The sequence below is a fragment of the Canis aureus genome, chromosome 10, assembly GCF_053574225.1.
Source record: "Canis aureus isolate CA01 chromosome 10, VMU_Caureus_v.1.0, whole genome shotgun sequence".
Classification (NCBI taxonomy): domain Eukaryota; kingdom Metazoa; phylum Chordata; class Mammalia; order Carnivora; family Canidae; genus Canis; species Canis aureus.
This window is the reverse complement of record NC_135620.1, coordinates 24,180,603-24,196,401: the sequence shown is the minus strand read 5'-3', so window position 1 is coordinate 24,196,401 and position 15,799 is coordinate 24,180,603. Positions and strand designations below refer to the sequence as shown.

General features: G+C 36.4%; 1 protein-coding gene and 2 long non-coding RNA genes across 6 annotated transcripts in view; 1 reads left to right on the top strand and 2 right to left on the bottom strand.

The window, feature by feature from the left end:
• The window catches only part of LOC144322115 (uncharacterized), a 43,671-nt gene that overhangs the window by 18,126 nt on the left and 9,746 nt on the right, over nt 1-15,799 (bottom strand). For 2 of the 4 annotated variants that reach the window (XR_013387681.1, XR_013387683.1), the window contains exons 2-3: nt 14,291-14,354; nt 13,789-13,855 (exon numbers count right to left, since the gene is read on the bottom strand). This is a non-coding gene — a long non-coding RNA (uncharacterized LOC144322115). The other 2 variants (XR_013387684.1, XR_013387682.1) reach the window with 2 other exon arrangements.
• Nucleotides 1-15,799, top strand: part of SAR1B (secretion associated Ras related GTPase 1B) — a 29,971-nt gene that overhangs the window by 8,961 nt on the left and 5,211 nt on the right. Inside the window, exons 2-6 of the mRNA XM_077911719.1 lie at nt 1,735-1,810; nt 6,665-6,784; nt 11,882-11,947; nt 13,417-13,520; nt 14,661-14,792. Coding sequence (XP_077767845.1) covers nt 1,753-1,810; nt 6,665-6,784; nt 11,882-11,947; nt 13,417-13,520; nt 14,661-14,792 — 480 coding nt within the window. The 5' untranslated portion in view covers nt 1,735-1,752. The remainder of the gene's footprint in view (nt 1-1,734; nt 1,811-6,664; nt 6,785-11,881; nt 11,948-13,416; nt 13,521-14,660; nt 14,793-15,799) is intronic.
• On the bottom strand, nt 8,961-13,775 carry LOC144322117 (uncharacterized). Its single transcript, XR_013387685.1, has 2 exons — nt 12,468-13,775; nt 8,961-12,249 (listed from the first exon to the last, which is right to left on the bottom strand). It is a non-coding gene; the product is annotated as an uncharacterized LOC144322117 (long non-coding RNA).

Here is a 15,799-nt window from a genome sequence, read left to right as displayed (position 1 = left end):
ATAATAGAATGAGTTATAATTTTCAACTTAAGTAAAATAAGAACTTCTGAGGTACTGGATTCTTCCATATACATGTGTCTCTTCTAGTTCTCATTCTTGTGATACTAACACATGAAACTTCATAATTTGTGAGTCATTCTCAGTCAGGAATGGACTGGTTCCAAGAGCAAAATTTTGCTCTTGCTAGTTCATGTAAGGGGATGGAAGAGAGGTGAGGCTATTGCCTGGATCCAGGGAATCCCCTAGTAAATACTTCTAAGCCTCCTAAAACTGCAGGTAGGTTGTCTCTTTTGTTTCTCAGTCTCAAGGCAATGTAATCTCTTAACACCTTATCCTCTAGCAATTCTGAGTTTGGTGGGCCTGTCTGGATCAAAATTGGCAGCCCCCTGACAGAGAGGTGGTTAAAGAAAGCAGTGTTGTATGTCACACTTTGTCTAAAGAATGTCAAAGAGAGAAGAACCTCTGAAATTGTTTGGACTTGTTTAGGCTCAATTTTTGGGCCTGGGTTCTATTTAGCTCTAGAAAATGAACTTTGTTGATCTGAAAGTGTATTTTTGTATATGTGATTTTTCATTTCTTGAGGATTTTTTCCCTCTTTTTTCCATATTAGCTTTATTAGTTATCAAGCACATATCAAGTAAATGCTAAACTGAATTATACTCTGCATTTTCTACTGTGATTTAAGAAAAATGGTTTTTAACATTCAGTAATATAGTTAAAATTTGAAAAAGGTCCAGAAAGTTTACAAACCCAGAAATTTACCTGGTACCATTTTGCTACAAAAGACCAAAAGTAACAGAAAGAAACAGAAAAGGTTTTTACTCCACATAGGTATAATTAGACCCAGAAACTTACTTCATTATCATAAACTTCTTTTTACAGCTCTTTGCACTTCTTCCCCTATTCTAAGGTTTTGGTAAATCTGTTATAGGTTGATCACATAGATTTCATTTAACTTACTGTTGAATACAGATTATTTCCAAAATTTTTCCTACATAATGCTTTGAATAACATCTTTATACATAACAATGTCCCTATTTAGGAGAATTTCTAAAAGTAGATTCTTGGGGGCCACCCGACTCCTCATCTCAGCTCAGGCATGGATCTCAGGGTTGTGAGTTAAAGCCCCACATTAGGCTCCACAGTGGGCGTGGAGCTTACGTAAAATTAATTAATTAACTTAAAAGTAAAATTCTTGGGTCAAACAGTATAACTAACATGTTACTGCTGAATTAATTGTTAAAAAGATTTGTACCAATTTATACTGCCACTAACTGCTTCTCTTACCACATCTTTTCCAGTTCTGGCTGTTACAATTAATTTTCGTGTTTGCTACTCTGACTGGCAAAGAATGGTCTCTAGTTCCTTTTTTTTTTTTTTTAATTAAAAAAATTATTTTAGTTTGTTTTCTTAAAAATGGAAAGAGATCTTTTACTTTTTTGTCTTTCTTTTCTTTTTTTATGTAAGCTCCACACCCAACATGAGGATTGAACTCAGAACCCTAAGGTCAAGAGTCACATCTTCTACCAACCAAGCCAGCCAGGCACCCCACTAGTTTGTATTTTAATGGCATTTTGTTTTTTATGCATCAATCTATGTCCGATTAGAACACCCTGGTTAAAAATGGCTAACTACTTATAGTAAGGTTGTTGTAGGATTTTTTACTCAGAGTTCATGTTTAATATTGTAGGTGTTTAATGTTGACTACTGAATTCAAAACTCTTTCTTTTCCAGACCCTGTAAGATTTGGATATGTCCTTCATATTTGACTGGATTTACAGTGGTTTCAGCAGTGTTCTACAGTTTTTAGGTAATGTTGGCCCTTTTTTCTCTACTGTTATCCCATTTATTCCTACTTAAATAAAAGTGCTTATTTGTCTGAAGCTTCTTTATATAGAACCCAGTAGTTGCAAATGTGGGCTTTGAAATCATACAAATGAAAAAGAAAAAAAAAAAAAATCATACAAATGTGTTCAGTTACTCGTTGTATCCCTTTTAATTATGTAATCTTGGGTACATTACTTTCTCCGCCTTAGCTTTGTTTCCTTATCTGTAAATTAAAAATAATTCCTACACCTTAAGGTTGTTGATAGGAATATTATTTACAGGAATAGCTACCTTTGATTAGCCAGTTTACCTAAGTGCTTTTAGATACTTTATCTCATTTAATCCTCGCAGGATTCTCTGCACTATTTTTGTTATTATAAAACGCACTTCCATAAAGTGCCTTGCATATCATAACTGGCAGCATATCATCTTCTTTTTTTTTTTTTTTTAAAGATTTTATTTATTCATGAGAGACAGAGAGAGAGAGAGAGAGGCAGAGACACGGAGACACAGGCAGAGGGAGAAACAGGCTCCATGCAGGGAGCCTGATGTGGGACTCGATCCCAGGTCTCCAGGATCACAGCCTGGGCTGAAGGCGGCACTAAACCGCTGAGCCACCCCGGCTGCCCAGCATATCATCTTCTAAATGAGACTTGTATACCCAGCAATTCTGACTAGAGATTTTCCTCTCTTTATAGATTTTGTTTTCTTTATAGATTTTAAAAAGGAAAAATCTTAGCATCTCATTCTCTTAACACTCTTCTCACATTTTCCAATGAAACAAGCTTTTGATTAACTTTTATGTTACAACGTACACAATTTTATTATTGTAGTAATTAATGAAGATATTTCCAGTCTCCTATTTTCAAATCATGCCCTAAGTTTAGTCTCCATGTAATCATCATCTTGAACTAGAACAAAGAGAAGCATTTCATATAATTACAGAGTTGTCAACATAATTCCTAACTGGCCACAACCATACTAAGGAATTATTATCTCCTATATAAATAGTTCTTTTTCCACAACATCTTAACAAAGGAAATAAATTTTGCTTGGAAAATACACATTTTGTTTGATTACTACATATTAAAAGGATAAAAATGTAAGATCAAATTTTGTCGATCTATTTTTATATCTTATTTGGACCTCAATGTTTGCACATTTTTTAAAAAACAAGGTTTCTTTTTTTTCCTTTTTAAAATTCCTCACATTTTTTTTATTTATTTATTTTTTAAATATTTTATTTATTTATGATAGACATAGAGAGAGAGGCAGAGACTCTCTCTCTCTGTGTGTGTGTCTATCAAAAATTCCTCACATTTTATACTGTCACTCTACCACGGGTCAAATATCAGATCTCTCTACACTACCTCCTCAAGAATTCTTTAATATTTTTATCAGACCAGGGACACCTGGGTGGCTCAGCGGTTTAGCACCTGCCTTTGGCCCAGGGCGTGATCCTGGAGTCCCAGGTTTGAGTCCCACATCGGGCTCTCTCATGAATAAATAAATAAATAAAATCTTTAAAATATATATATTTTTTAATCAGATCGAGATATTTTGTTACATATTTGCGACAATTGAGTCAGAAATAAACATTTTCAATTTCATTATACTGGGATAACCTTAGTTGTAACAAGTTGGTATCTATATCTCAGTTTATAGAAATACTAATCTATGCTAAACTATGTTGAAAGAGCAAAATAAATTGCCGCCTAAGCAGGAGCAAAAGGTTAATAGGACTAATACTAGGAGGCAGTGTAGAGAAATGAAATAAACCAAAGCTTTGGCATCAGGCATGGTTTTAAATCTCAGATCTAACTTCAGCATTTGAGCAAGTTTAACTCTGAGCCTTTGTTTCCATCTGTAAAAAAGAAGATAATAATGTTTACTTCAAAGAATTATTTTCAAGATTAAATAATGTGTAGCAGTTTGCTTAACAGTGCCTATCACAAAATAAGAATTTAGTCCAACTCACTTGAAAGATTAAAGTTTAAACGTTCTAGGTGTTCCTTTTGGAATCTTATCTAGTGCACTTTTACTACTTAAAAAGATAACAAGATTGATTGTGATTGCACTGGTTGAAAACAATCTGTGTAGAAACGTTTTAAGAAATAGAAATGTCAGGGCACCTGGATGGCTCAGTCAGTTAAGTGTCTGCCTTCAGCTCAGGTCATAATTGCAGGGTCCTAGGATTGAACCCCACATGTAGCCACCTACTTAGCAGGGAGCATGCTTTTCCCTCTCCCTCTGCTGCTCCCCCTGGTTGTGCTCTTTCTCTCTCAAATAAATAAATAAAATCTTAAAAAGAAATGTATAAAAAATTATTAGTCACAATTCATGATTAAATAAGAAATGTAGTATCCCAGCTCAAGGAAATATGGAAAACAATCCTGCCCTTAGGATCAAAACTCTTGGTCACTGGGTGATCAAAAGATTAGGACATCCTACAATTTACTTCTTAAGGTTCAATGTGGATAAAGAATTAGGTTTTATTTTGGCATGAACTTATTAAAAAATAGGTAGCCTGAATTACAACACCTAAAATCTTTAAAAGTTCATTCATTGATTGAGTAAATATATTTTGGGCTTGCTATTATGTCCCAGTCCTCATGTAATTCCATGGGTGTTGACAATTAAACACATGAAACATAAAGTTCAGTATTACCACATACCTTTTTTTTTTTTTTTTTTTTAAGATTTTATTTATTTATTCATGAGAGGCACAGACAGAGAGAGGCAGAGACACAGGCAGAGGGAAAAGCAGTCTTCATGCTGGGAACCCGACATGGGACTTGATCCTGGGTCTCCAGGATTACACCCTGGGCTGAAGGCGGCGCTAAACCACTGAGCCACCCAGGTTGCCCTCACATACCTCTTAGAATTTTCAAAAGCTAGGGCAGCCCGGGTGGCTCAGCGGTTTAGTGCCGCCTTCAGCCCAGGGCATGATCCTGGAGACCCGGGATCGAGTCCCACGTCGGGCTCCCTGCATGGAGCCTGCTTCTTCCTCTCCCTCTGCCTCTCTCTCTCATTCTCTCTCTCTCTCTCTATGTATGTCTCATGAATAAATAAAGTTAAAAAAAAAAAAAGAATTTTCAAAAGCTAGATGTTGACAACACCAGAAACTGACAAGGATGTGGAGCAGCAGAATGTTCATTCACTGCTGGGAATGCAAAATGGTACAGACACTTTGGAAGATTGGGGGATTTTTTACAAAACTAGACATACTCTCACCATATAATCCAGCAGGTGTGCTCCTTGGTAGGTCCACACATGAACCTGCATATTGATGTTTTATAGCAGCTTCATTTATAATTGACAAAACTTGGAAGGAACCAAGATATCCTTCAGTAGGTGAATGGATAAATAAACTGGTTCATCCAGACAGTGGAGCATTACTTAGCACTAAAAAGAAATGAGCTATCAAGCCATGAAAAGACATGGAGGAAGCTTAAATGCATATTACTAAGTGAAAGAAGCCAATCTTACAAGGCTACATACTGTCTGATTACAACTATATGACATTCTGACAAGGCAAAAAGGCAGAAATATGGAGACAGTAAAAAGATGAGTGGATGCTGGGGAGTGGGGACAGGGTGGGAAGAATAGGCGGAGCATACAGGATTTTTAGGGCAATGAAAATACTTTGTATGATAATTATAATGATGGATTTATGTCCTTATATGTGTGTCAAAATACAGAATATACAAACCAAGTGAGCCTTAAGGTAACTGAGCGATTATGATGTATCAGTGTAGATTCATTGCTGGTTAAAAATGTACCATTTTTGTGAGTGATGTTGATAAGGGGGAGGCTATATATGTGTGGGGACAAGAGGTATTTTGGAAATCTCTGTACCATCCTGTCAGTTTTGTTGTAAACCTAAAACTGCTCTGAAAAAAAGCCTTTAAAAAGAAAATAGGGATGCCTGGGTGGCTAGTGGTTGAGTGTCTGCCTTCGACTCAGGGTGTTATCCCAGGGTCCTGGGATCGAGTCCTGCATCAGGCTCCTCTTGAGGAGCCTGCTTCTCCCTCTGCCTGTGTCTCTGCCTCTCTCTTTCTGTGTCTCTCATGAATAAATAAAATCTTTAAAAAAATAAAATAAAGCTCAACTTGGAATTTCACAGGAAATTCCAAACTACTATATTGGTCAGTGTTCTTTTTTTCTGTCACTTCCTGTACCAGTACTTGCTTGATACATCCAAAATTATGTGCTTGGTTTCTTTGTTGCTGCTTTAGTTTTATGCAATCCCGTGAATAGTTTAACTGTATTCTCAGGGAAATTTGACAATGACTTAAGCATTTTATTGAAAAAAACTCACTATGATTTTTATTGTCAAAACTGCTTAATTTATTTTTTGCCTATGGAAAATCTCCTTAATTTTCCTTTTGGTCTAGCTTCATAAATACATGAGGTCAAGTATTTTATCAGTGTTTCTCTAGTAGAGGACATTGATATTTATCCCTAAATTGTAAAGGGAATCAGCATTGTGGTTTTGCAGACAAGTTTAGGTAACACATTTAGTGACTGGGACGAAATTTAGTTTTAAAATGATGTAAAAAAACAAAAAAAAGATAAAAAAATAAAACGATGTGAATTAGCAAATCATGATATAGAATAACTCTTCAAAACTAAAACTAGAATAGAAATCCAGACTTTTTCAAGCAATTTATAAAATCTTAAAGTTCAAAAGGTGTTTCTTTATTAAAAAATCTAGAATAATTAGGAAAGGTATCTAAATATCTAACTGTAAATGTTAAGTTATTCTTTTATTCAAAGTCTTTTGTTTGGATAATCTCTGTCAGAATTTTGACTAATCATAGCTCTTACTCTACAGGATTATATAAGAAAACTGGTAAATTGGTATTTCTTGGATTGGATAATGCAGGAAAAACAACATTGCTACACATGCTAAAAGATGACAGACTTGGACAACATGTCCCCACGTTACATCCCAGTAAGTATATTCCCACATACAACATATTACATTATCAAGTGATACCACTTCATAGGCACTAACCAAAAACTTTTTGTTTTTTGGTGGGGTTTTTTGGTGAATAAATTATGATTTGACCTAGTCTTCAAATACTATAATAAATCATAGCTGATACACTCCACTCCCTGGGAGTATATATAGATCTTGAAATAATACTCCTATCTTATCAATTAGTACACCCTTCTCCAGCTAGAGGAATTAAAGTTACTGTCTCAGGGATTATAACATGATTGAGGTCTATCCAACCAAATACTGCTTAGGCTATAAATAGTTACCATTACCTTGTTCAGATAACTTCAGTTTCTTTCAGGTTTTAAAAGTGTACTTTTAATCTTTATTCAGTGGACAGGTTATATAGTCTTACACTTTGCTGGTAACTCTCAATTTATTAACCAGTTATTTTCTACTCAGAGAAACCTCAACAGTATCTGATATAAAGACTGTAGAATAATTCCAAAAAAAAACAGGGCACATACTGATACATTTATAGAAAGCTTTAGAACAATTTGAAAGATAATTTACTGTGGTTTCTTTAAGAAAGACTACCTGAGGGGATCCCTGGGTGGCTCAGCAGTTTAGCACCTGCCTTTGGCCCAGGGCATGATCCTGGAGTCCTGGGATCGAGGGGGACTCCCTGCATGGAGCCTGCTTCTCCCTCTGCCTGTATTTCTCTCTCTGTGTGTGTCTCTCATGAATAAATAAAAATCTTAAAAAAAAAAAAAAAAAAAAAGAAAAAAGAAAAAGAAAGACTACCTGAAAGACATTAATACTTAATATTGACTCTGTAACTCACTTAATACATACCATCCAGTATATAAAGTTATGTCATAATACTGTTCAAAAAAGTAAATGTTAAAGTGACAAAATTATTAGAACAGAAGCCTAACTTATAAATACCTGTGATAAATACCTGTAACCTTACTTTCACTTGCAAAGACTATGAATCAAGTAGACTTAAAGTTCTGTTTTGTTTTTTAATTATATATTTTTAGGCATAGAGTTTAAAAACAAGTTAATCCACAAATTTTTTTTTAAATATTTTTTATTTATTTATTTATGATAGTCACACAGAGAGAGAGAGAGAGAGAGAGAGGCAGAGGGAGAAGCAGGCTCCATGCACCGGGAGCCCGACGTGGGATTCGATCCCGAGTCTCCAGGATCGCGCCCTGGGCCAAAGGCAGGCGCCAAACCGCTGCGCCACCCAGGGATCCCTAATCCACAAATTAACTGTGAAAAAATGACTGTGGCCTTAATAATGAGTGTAAAATTGAGCACTGGATCAAAAAGTAGATAATATGATAGTTATTTAATTCACTAAATATTCAGAGAACAGGGAAGGAGAACAACAAAAACCATGTATCATTTTATTGATAGAGCTCTTAGTGAAGTTGGAAAGGGAAGATTTCATAAAATTGATAAAAAAAATTTTTTTTATATTAGGAGAAGAATAGGGCTTGGCAAATAAGATTCTGATACAAGAACAATACTATTAAAAAATGATCATGGTGAAGTTGAGTATATAAATTGTGTGCCTAAACAATTGGAAGAAACAAGTGGTATTATATTAGGTGTAATCAATTTAAAAACATTTTTTAGGGGTGCCTGGGTGGCTTAGCCTGTTAAGTGGCTGCGTTTGGCTCAGGTCATGATCCCAGAGTCCTGGAATCAAGCCCCACATTGGCTCCCTGCTCAGTGGAGAGTCTGCTTCTCCCTCTTTCTCTGCCGCTCACTCTTTCTCTCAAATAAATAAATGAGGATAGCCCGGGTGGCTCAGTGGTTTAGTGCCGCCTTCAGCCCAGGGTGTGATCCTGGAGACCCGGGATTGAATCCCACGTCAGGCTCCCTGTGTGGAGCCTGCTTCTCCCTCTGCCTGTGTCTCTGCCTCGCTCTCTGTGTCTGTCATGAATAAATAAATAAAATCTTAAAAAATAAATATTTTTTATAAATAAATAAATGAAATCCTTAAAAAATTAAAAAAATTTTTTTTCTTAAGATCTTATTTTTAAGTAATGTACACCCAATACGGGATTCCAGTATACAACCCTGAGATCAAGAGTTGCATGCTCTATGGACTGAGCCAGCCAGGCACCCCCACTTTTAAATTTTTGATGTTGCTCTCCTTTATTTATTCATCAGATATTTATTGAGCACCTACTTTATGTCACACATTGTTTGAAGTACTAAGAGTAAAAGCAGTGGCACAAAACAGTTGTCATCTCAACTTTCCTGCACCTCACATTTTATCTTACATTTTTCATTAATCAAAAGCATATGTGAAAAGTTACTATATATCTTCCCTATGATCTGGCAGTTCCATTGCTAAGTATTTATCAAGGAGAAATGAAAAACATATGTTCACCGAAATCCTTGTACAAGAATGTTATACCAGCTTTGTTTGTAATAGCCCCAAACTAGAAACAGCTCAGATACTCATTAAAAAAAAAAAAAGGATAAATAATGAAACTCTGTTCAACAAGAAAGAAGAATGACTGTTAAATACAGTATATATTATTATGCTGCTTGGAAGAAGCTGGTCACAAAAAGTTACCTATGGTATTATTTATATGAAATTCTAGAACAGGCACAACAAGCCTGTGGTGACAGAATTCAGATTACTTCTAGGAATGGACAGTGACTGGGAAGAGGCAAACTCCCTGGAATATTAAGTTTTCTGTATCTTAATGAAACTGGACTTCTTATAAAGCAGGGAGTAAACTAGGGATTTTAACCAAGCATTATATTTTCCTTATGGAAAGGAACACATTTGAACACAAATTGTTTTTAAGATTTTACTTATTTGGGGCAGCCCCGGTGGCGCAGCGGTTTGGCGCCACCTGTGGCCCGGGGTGTGATCCTGGGGACCCAGGATCGAGTCCCACATCGGGCTTCCTGCAGGGAGCCTACTTCTCCCTCTGCCTGTGTCTCTGCCTCTCTCTTCACTCTCTCTGAATGAATAAATAAATAAATCTAAAAAAACAACAACAACAAGATTTTACTTATTTGGGGCACCTGGGTGGCCCAGTGGTTGAGCATCTGCCTTTGGCTCGGGTCGTGATCCTAGGGTCCTGGGATCGGGTCCTGCTTTGGGCTCCCTGTGGGGAGCCAGCTTCTCCCTCTGCCTATGTCTCTGCCTTTCTCTCTGTGTCTCTCATGAATAAATAAATAAAATATTTTTTAAAATATATTTTAAAGTATACTTTTAAAAATATTTTATTTATTTATTCAAGTGAGAGAACACGAGGGGGAGGCAAGGAGAGGGGGAGCGAAATATGGGGCTTGATCCCAGGACCCCAGGATCATGACCTGAGCCAAAGCCAGATGCTTAACTGACTGAGCCACCCAAGCACCCCTACATGAAGAATTTTTTAACAAGAAACTACTCTGGGGCCTCAACAATTGTTATGAATAGTTAAAATTACACTGAACCTTTCATTATAATTGTGGGGGACTTCTGCTTTTGGCTGTGGGGCAGTAAGAGCATCTGGAATTACCCTCCTACTGTAAGCAGCTAGAGAACTGGACAAACATATATACTATTTTCGGAACTGGACAATAGCACAGGACTACAATTCCTGAGAGAAGGAAAACAAACCTTTCTTTATTCAAGTTTTATCACAGAGGAGGTCATCTTCAGACCATGGTGCAGGGAGAAGAAACCCAAACATAACACAGTGGTCTTGCTGAGTTGAGGAGACAGAGACCAGAATAAAGGGAGACTGAAGTGATGCGAATTTGCTTGGCATAGTACTAAAGAGGAAGAAGCTCTATACACAAAGAACTGTAAAAATGTTCATGGCTAAATACCAATCTATGCAGAGGGTAAAACTCCCCATGGCCAGTCAAGGAATACTTTCTGGAGAAAGAGTAATTGTAGCAGAGTTGTTAACCAAATAATTCTCAGAGCAAACTGGGCCCAGGAATCATTCATGTTCCCACCAGCCAGAAGGGAGAGATCTGGTTGGATACATAAGGCGTTCAATAGAGACTCCAGAAGGATCATACCTTAGTAATGGGGCTGAAGTACCTGTAAAGGCTATTGTAACCTTATGAAACTCAAAAACTGATCTGAAAGCAGTTGAACTGCCTGCCAGAACAAAGTTCACTTTACATCAAAAGACTACAACAAAATCCAGCATCTAGTAAAAAATTACTAGGCATGCAAAGAAGCAAGATAGTGTGATCCACAGCCAGGAGAAAAATCAGTAGAAACAGACTCAGAAGGGACTAAAATGATGGAATTAGCAGATGAGGATGCCAAAAGAGCATGAATGTGCTCAAGGACTGAAGGAAAACATGAACAGAATGAGGAAAGAAATGGAATATAGAAGACAGAACCAAGTCGAACTTCTAGAAATGAAAAGTATAATGACTGAAATGAGATTTTCATTACATAGGATTAACAGCAAAATAGTGCTAGTACTACAGAAGGAAAGACCAGTGAACTTAAGTCAATATAATAGAAACTATGTAAAATGAAGCACTGAGAGAAAAATGGAAAAAAAAAAAAAAAAAAAAATAGAACAGATACTCAGTGACTTGTGGGACAATACTAAGCAGTCCAGCCAACCTATACTTGAAGTCCTAGAAGAAGAAGGGAGGGAGCAGAAAAAAATTTGAAGATATCATGGCAAAAAATCTGTATTGCAACTGTGTCACTAAAGACTGTCCCTTGCTAATATGACAGGCATGGGAGAAAATTATTTTCCTGGTATCAGCTAAGATGCATTATCAGAAAAATTATTAGATTACAGCAGTTACTTGAATTCACACCAAATGGTTATCTGAATAGTTAGTATTTTCAGCAGGGGAAATAGAGAAGGAAAAATGAATGTCAGATTTGTGATGGATAGTGAATTCGAGAATATTACCATTATTTGTGTTATGTTGTCAATATAAATTAGAGAATATCTAATTACAACATTCTTTTATCAATTCCTAAATGTTTGATTTGAACTTATTTGCGGTTAAAGTCAGTCAAACATTAAATAGCAGTACATAACCATGAATGGAAAATCAGATGATTTTCTTGTTGTAAAAATATTTTATATTATTATTTAGCTTCAGAAGAGTTAACCATTGCTGGCATGACCTTTACAACTTTTGATTTGGGTGGACATGTTCAAGGTAAGATACTATTACTCTTATAGTTGCTTTATTTTAATTAGCTTAATAAAAATGTGGTTATTATTTTCCTGTGCGTGAAATCTCATTCTATTAAAGGAAAGCCAGAATAGACTAAAAAAGAATTATTACCACCAGATAAGCTTTAAACCAAAGTGATTTTCATAATACTCCTGAGCAATTTAACTCTGAATTGCTTTTGGTGTAAAGCATGTAAGCAAAATTTAGCCTCTATTTTCTGCTCCAATCCACATCTCACTGATTGTCATAATCATATTATGATGCTACTGTTCTGTATTAAAAACCTTCAGTGGGGATCCCTGGGTGGCGCAGCGGTTTGGCGCCTGCCTTTGGCCCGGGGCATGATCCTGGAGACCCAGGATCGAATCCCACGTCGGGCTCCCGATGCATGGAGCCTGCTTCTCCCTCTGCCTGTGTCTCTGCCTCTCTGTCTCCCTCTGTGTGACTATCATGAATAAATAAATAAAATCTTTAAAAAAAAAAAAAAAAAAAAAAAAAAAACCTTCAGTGGCTGACCTACAACATGGAAGCCAAACTCATTGATGTGGCGTTTGGGATTCTTGTAATCTGATCCCATTTTATTTAATTTCCACTCTTCCCTTTCCTATTCTCTGTACTCCAACCAAACCAAACCTTGGTGTGCTCCCCACTCTGTGCTTTTGCTCATGCTATCCCCATCTGCACACAAGTAACCCACCTTCAGGGCCCTATGACAAAGAGTTGAAAAGATTTTGAGTAGTTGTGGTTAGTGAATGCACACTTGAGACAATCATTCTTTGAAATATATATGAAGTACTTTCCAGAGTTTAATGGTTAGAGAGAACTGGAACCTAATACAGTTTGTCTGAGACTTCATTTCTGTGTTATATTTAAGATATAAAACTGAAGTCAGAAAAAAGTTGCCTACTCCTAAGGCACCCCTCAAACTTTTCTAAAAATAATGTCTTGGAAAAAAATTACTCTAATGGTTTCATTGACCTTAGTTAATTTCTGTTATAACAGTTTGCTTTTATTATTTTAACTTAACAAATCTGTACCCACTAATTTTCTCTTTCACTGACTCCGAATATATCAGTGGCAAAAAAAAAACTGATAAACTTGAAATGTCAAAAAACAAATACTGCATATAAATAAATAAAATTTTAAAATAGTAATAGTCATTCAGTGAACTTAATGTGTATCATCGTCCATTGGTAGCAAATAATAATTCTACTTTGAACTTGGGAGAATTGGGGCAGAGTAAAATATTTGACTTGTTCCCATCAAGGAAAGCCTTCCTTGGTCTTCTGGAAAGATTTGGCAACCCTGGGTTAAAGATTAACTTGAGTATATAGTGAAGTGGTAGCCACTAAGGGATAATTATACTTGATATCTTGTTGGACTCTTCCATCAAACCTTATCTGCTAGGTTTGACCAGCAAATAAAATCTAACTCCTGATTGTTTTTGTTAGCTCGAAGAGTGTGGAAAAACTACCTTCCTGCTATCAATGGCATTGTATTTCTGGTGGATTGTGCAGACCATGAAAGGCTGTTAGAATCAAAAGAAGAACTCGATGTAAGTTAACTAAAACTAAACATAGCTGAATCACTCTGGTAAGCTTGAGGAAATAGGTTGGAGATCTAGGTATCAGAGTGCAGCTTTTGTGCAGTTTCTGATATAACTCCTAGCAATTTATGGAGCTCAGTGATTACTCCACTTAGAATACAGAGACAGTAGCTTGGAGTAGTTGTAGCTATTAAGGACATACTAATACAGACTTTCTTCCTGAAGACCTAAGCTCACTCTGTACGGTGTGCCTTTGTATTTCACGTCTGCCGCATACCTGCAATGGCTTGGTCTTGAGTCCCTGGCCATCCTCGATGCTATATTCTTCAGGAGTTGGCCAGAACCTGAAATGATATAACATACTCTCTTTGTCACCACTTCCAAGAGTGAGTAAGGGCACATGTAGCCACTTCTCATCCCCTCTCCAGGTCAGATTCTTTGTAAAGAGGCTCTGGATCAACCAGGAAGGCCAGGGCTAGATCTGAGACCACAGAACAAGCAATGATTTGATCTGACCATGCCTCTGCCCAGAGCAGGCAGACAAATAATTGTTCATGTGGGAAAGTCCAGGTAGGTTCTGTGGTCATGGAACAAGGTCAGGGAATTCCTAACTACCTACTTTGTGCCAGGCACGTGTATACCAACTCTTTTAATTCTCAAATCAACTCCATAAGGTAGGTGGTACTATACCAAATTCTCTGAACTTTATTGAGGCTTATCTGTCCAAGATGTGACAATTCATAAGCAGTAGAACTAGAATTGAAACCAGGTTTGCTCACCTTCAAGGTATTTTAGAGTCCCTTAGTGATTCACAGAGTAAGCAGAGTTGAGCATTTACAGGAGCTGTAGGGAAACAGAAAGATTGAGCTTACAGTCTTACAGTTAACTTGAACTTTTTTTTTTTTTTTTAACTCATCTCTGTACCCAGCTTGCAGCTCAAACTCCCAGCTGCCAGATGAGGAGTTGCATACTCTACTGACTGAGCCAGCGAGATGCTCCTGAGCTTACTTTAAATGTAGGAAAAGTTTGCCAGAGATATTTGGCAAAACTGACATAATGATAGAGAATGAGTCCTTGCTACTCATTTGGTATATTGTATTATTGAGCTCTTTAGACAGTTTCATATCAACATCTTGTGTTTTGTTTCAGTCACTAATGACAGATGAAACCATTGCTAATGTGCCTATACTGATTCTTGGGAATAAGATTGACAGACCTGAAGCCATCAGTGAAGAGAGGTTACGAGAGATGTTTGGTTTATATGGTCAGACGACAGGAAAGGTAAGTAAATTTTTTTTTTTTTACTACTGTGACTATTTCATTCGATAGCATGAGTCTTTTAATGTCTTACTTATTTTTATCTTCTGAAATAGATTATTCCAATACTAGTGCTAACAGTAATCATGGTGGTTAGTCCAACTGGTGGTCTTCCTTTGTTTTTAATTGAGGTATAACTGACATGTAACATTAGTTTCCAGTGTACAGCCAAGTATCTTTTTAAATTACTATTTTCCAACTACATATGCCCATTATTAGTATTTTTTCTTAAATACTCATTTGTAAAAAAAAAAAAAAAAAAATTCTCATTTGTATAGTCTTTGGGTCTTTTAAAATATTTTCATGTTGTTTTCTTTCTGCCACTGAATGAAATCTTTTCTTGGGGATAACAATGTCAAAGCTCATGCTTGTGGGAAATCAAATGAAAGCTTTCAAAGTTTTCAGAATTAACCACCAAATAATATACTTAAATGTTTAAGCATTCCAGTAGTGTATAGGCCCTGAATTCATCAGAGATATAAATAAAATGTAAATTTGAACATAGGAATGTTTGTAGATTTTCTGAATACTTTTTAAAAAAAGATATTGCTTATCTGAGAGAGATAAAAGATAAAAGATATCACTTATCTGAGAGAGTGAGAGCAAGCTCATGAGCAGGGGGAGGGGCAGCGGGAGAGGGAGAAGCAGAGCAGGGAGCCCTACATGGGTCTCAGTCCTGGGCCACTGGGATCATAACCTGAGACGAAGGCAGAGGCTTAACTGAGCCACCCAGGCATCCCTGAACATAATACTTTATGATAAGCTTCAAAATGCATTATTTTTGCATTCATTTTTACTAGTATTTGTTTGTGGGGAGGGACCTTAATATTGAAAATTTTCAGTTTTCAAACAAAATTTCCTTGGCTTATATATATATTTTGAGAGTAGAGAAATATACTGCATTCTTTGATAGGAGACTCTGATGTTAGGGTAGACTTTAAGCTATTTTTCTGTGGCTTCTTTTCAGTAAG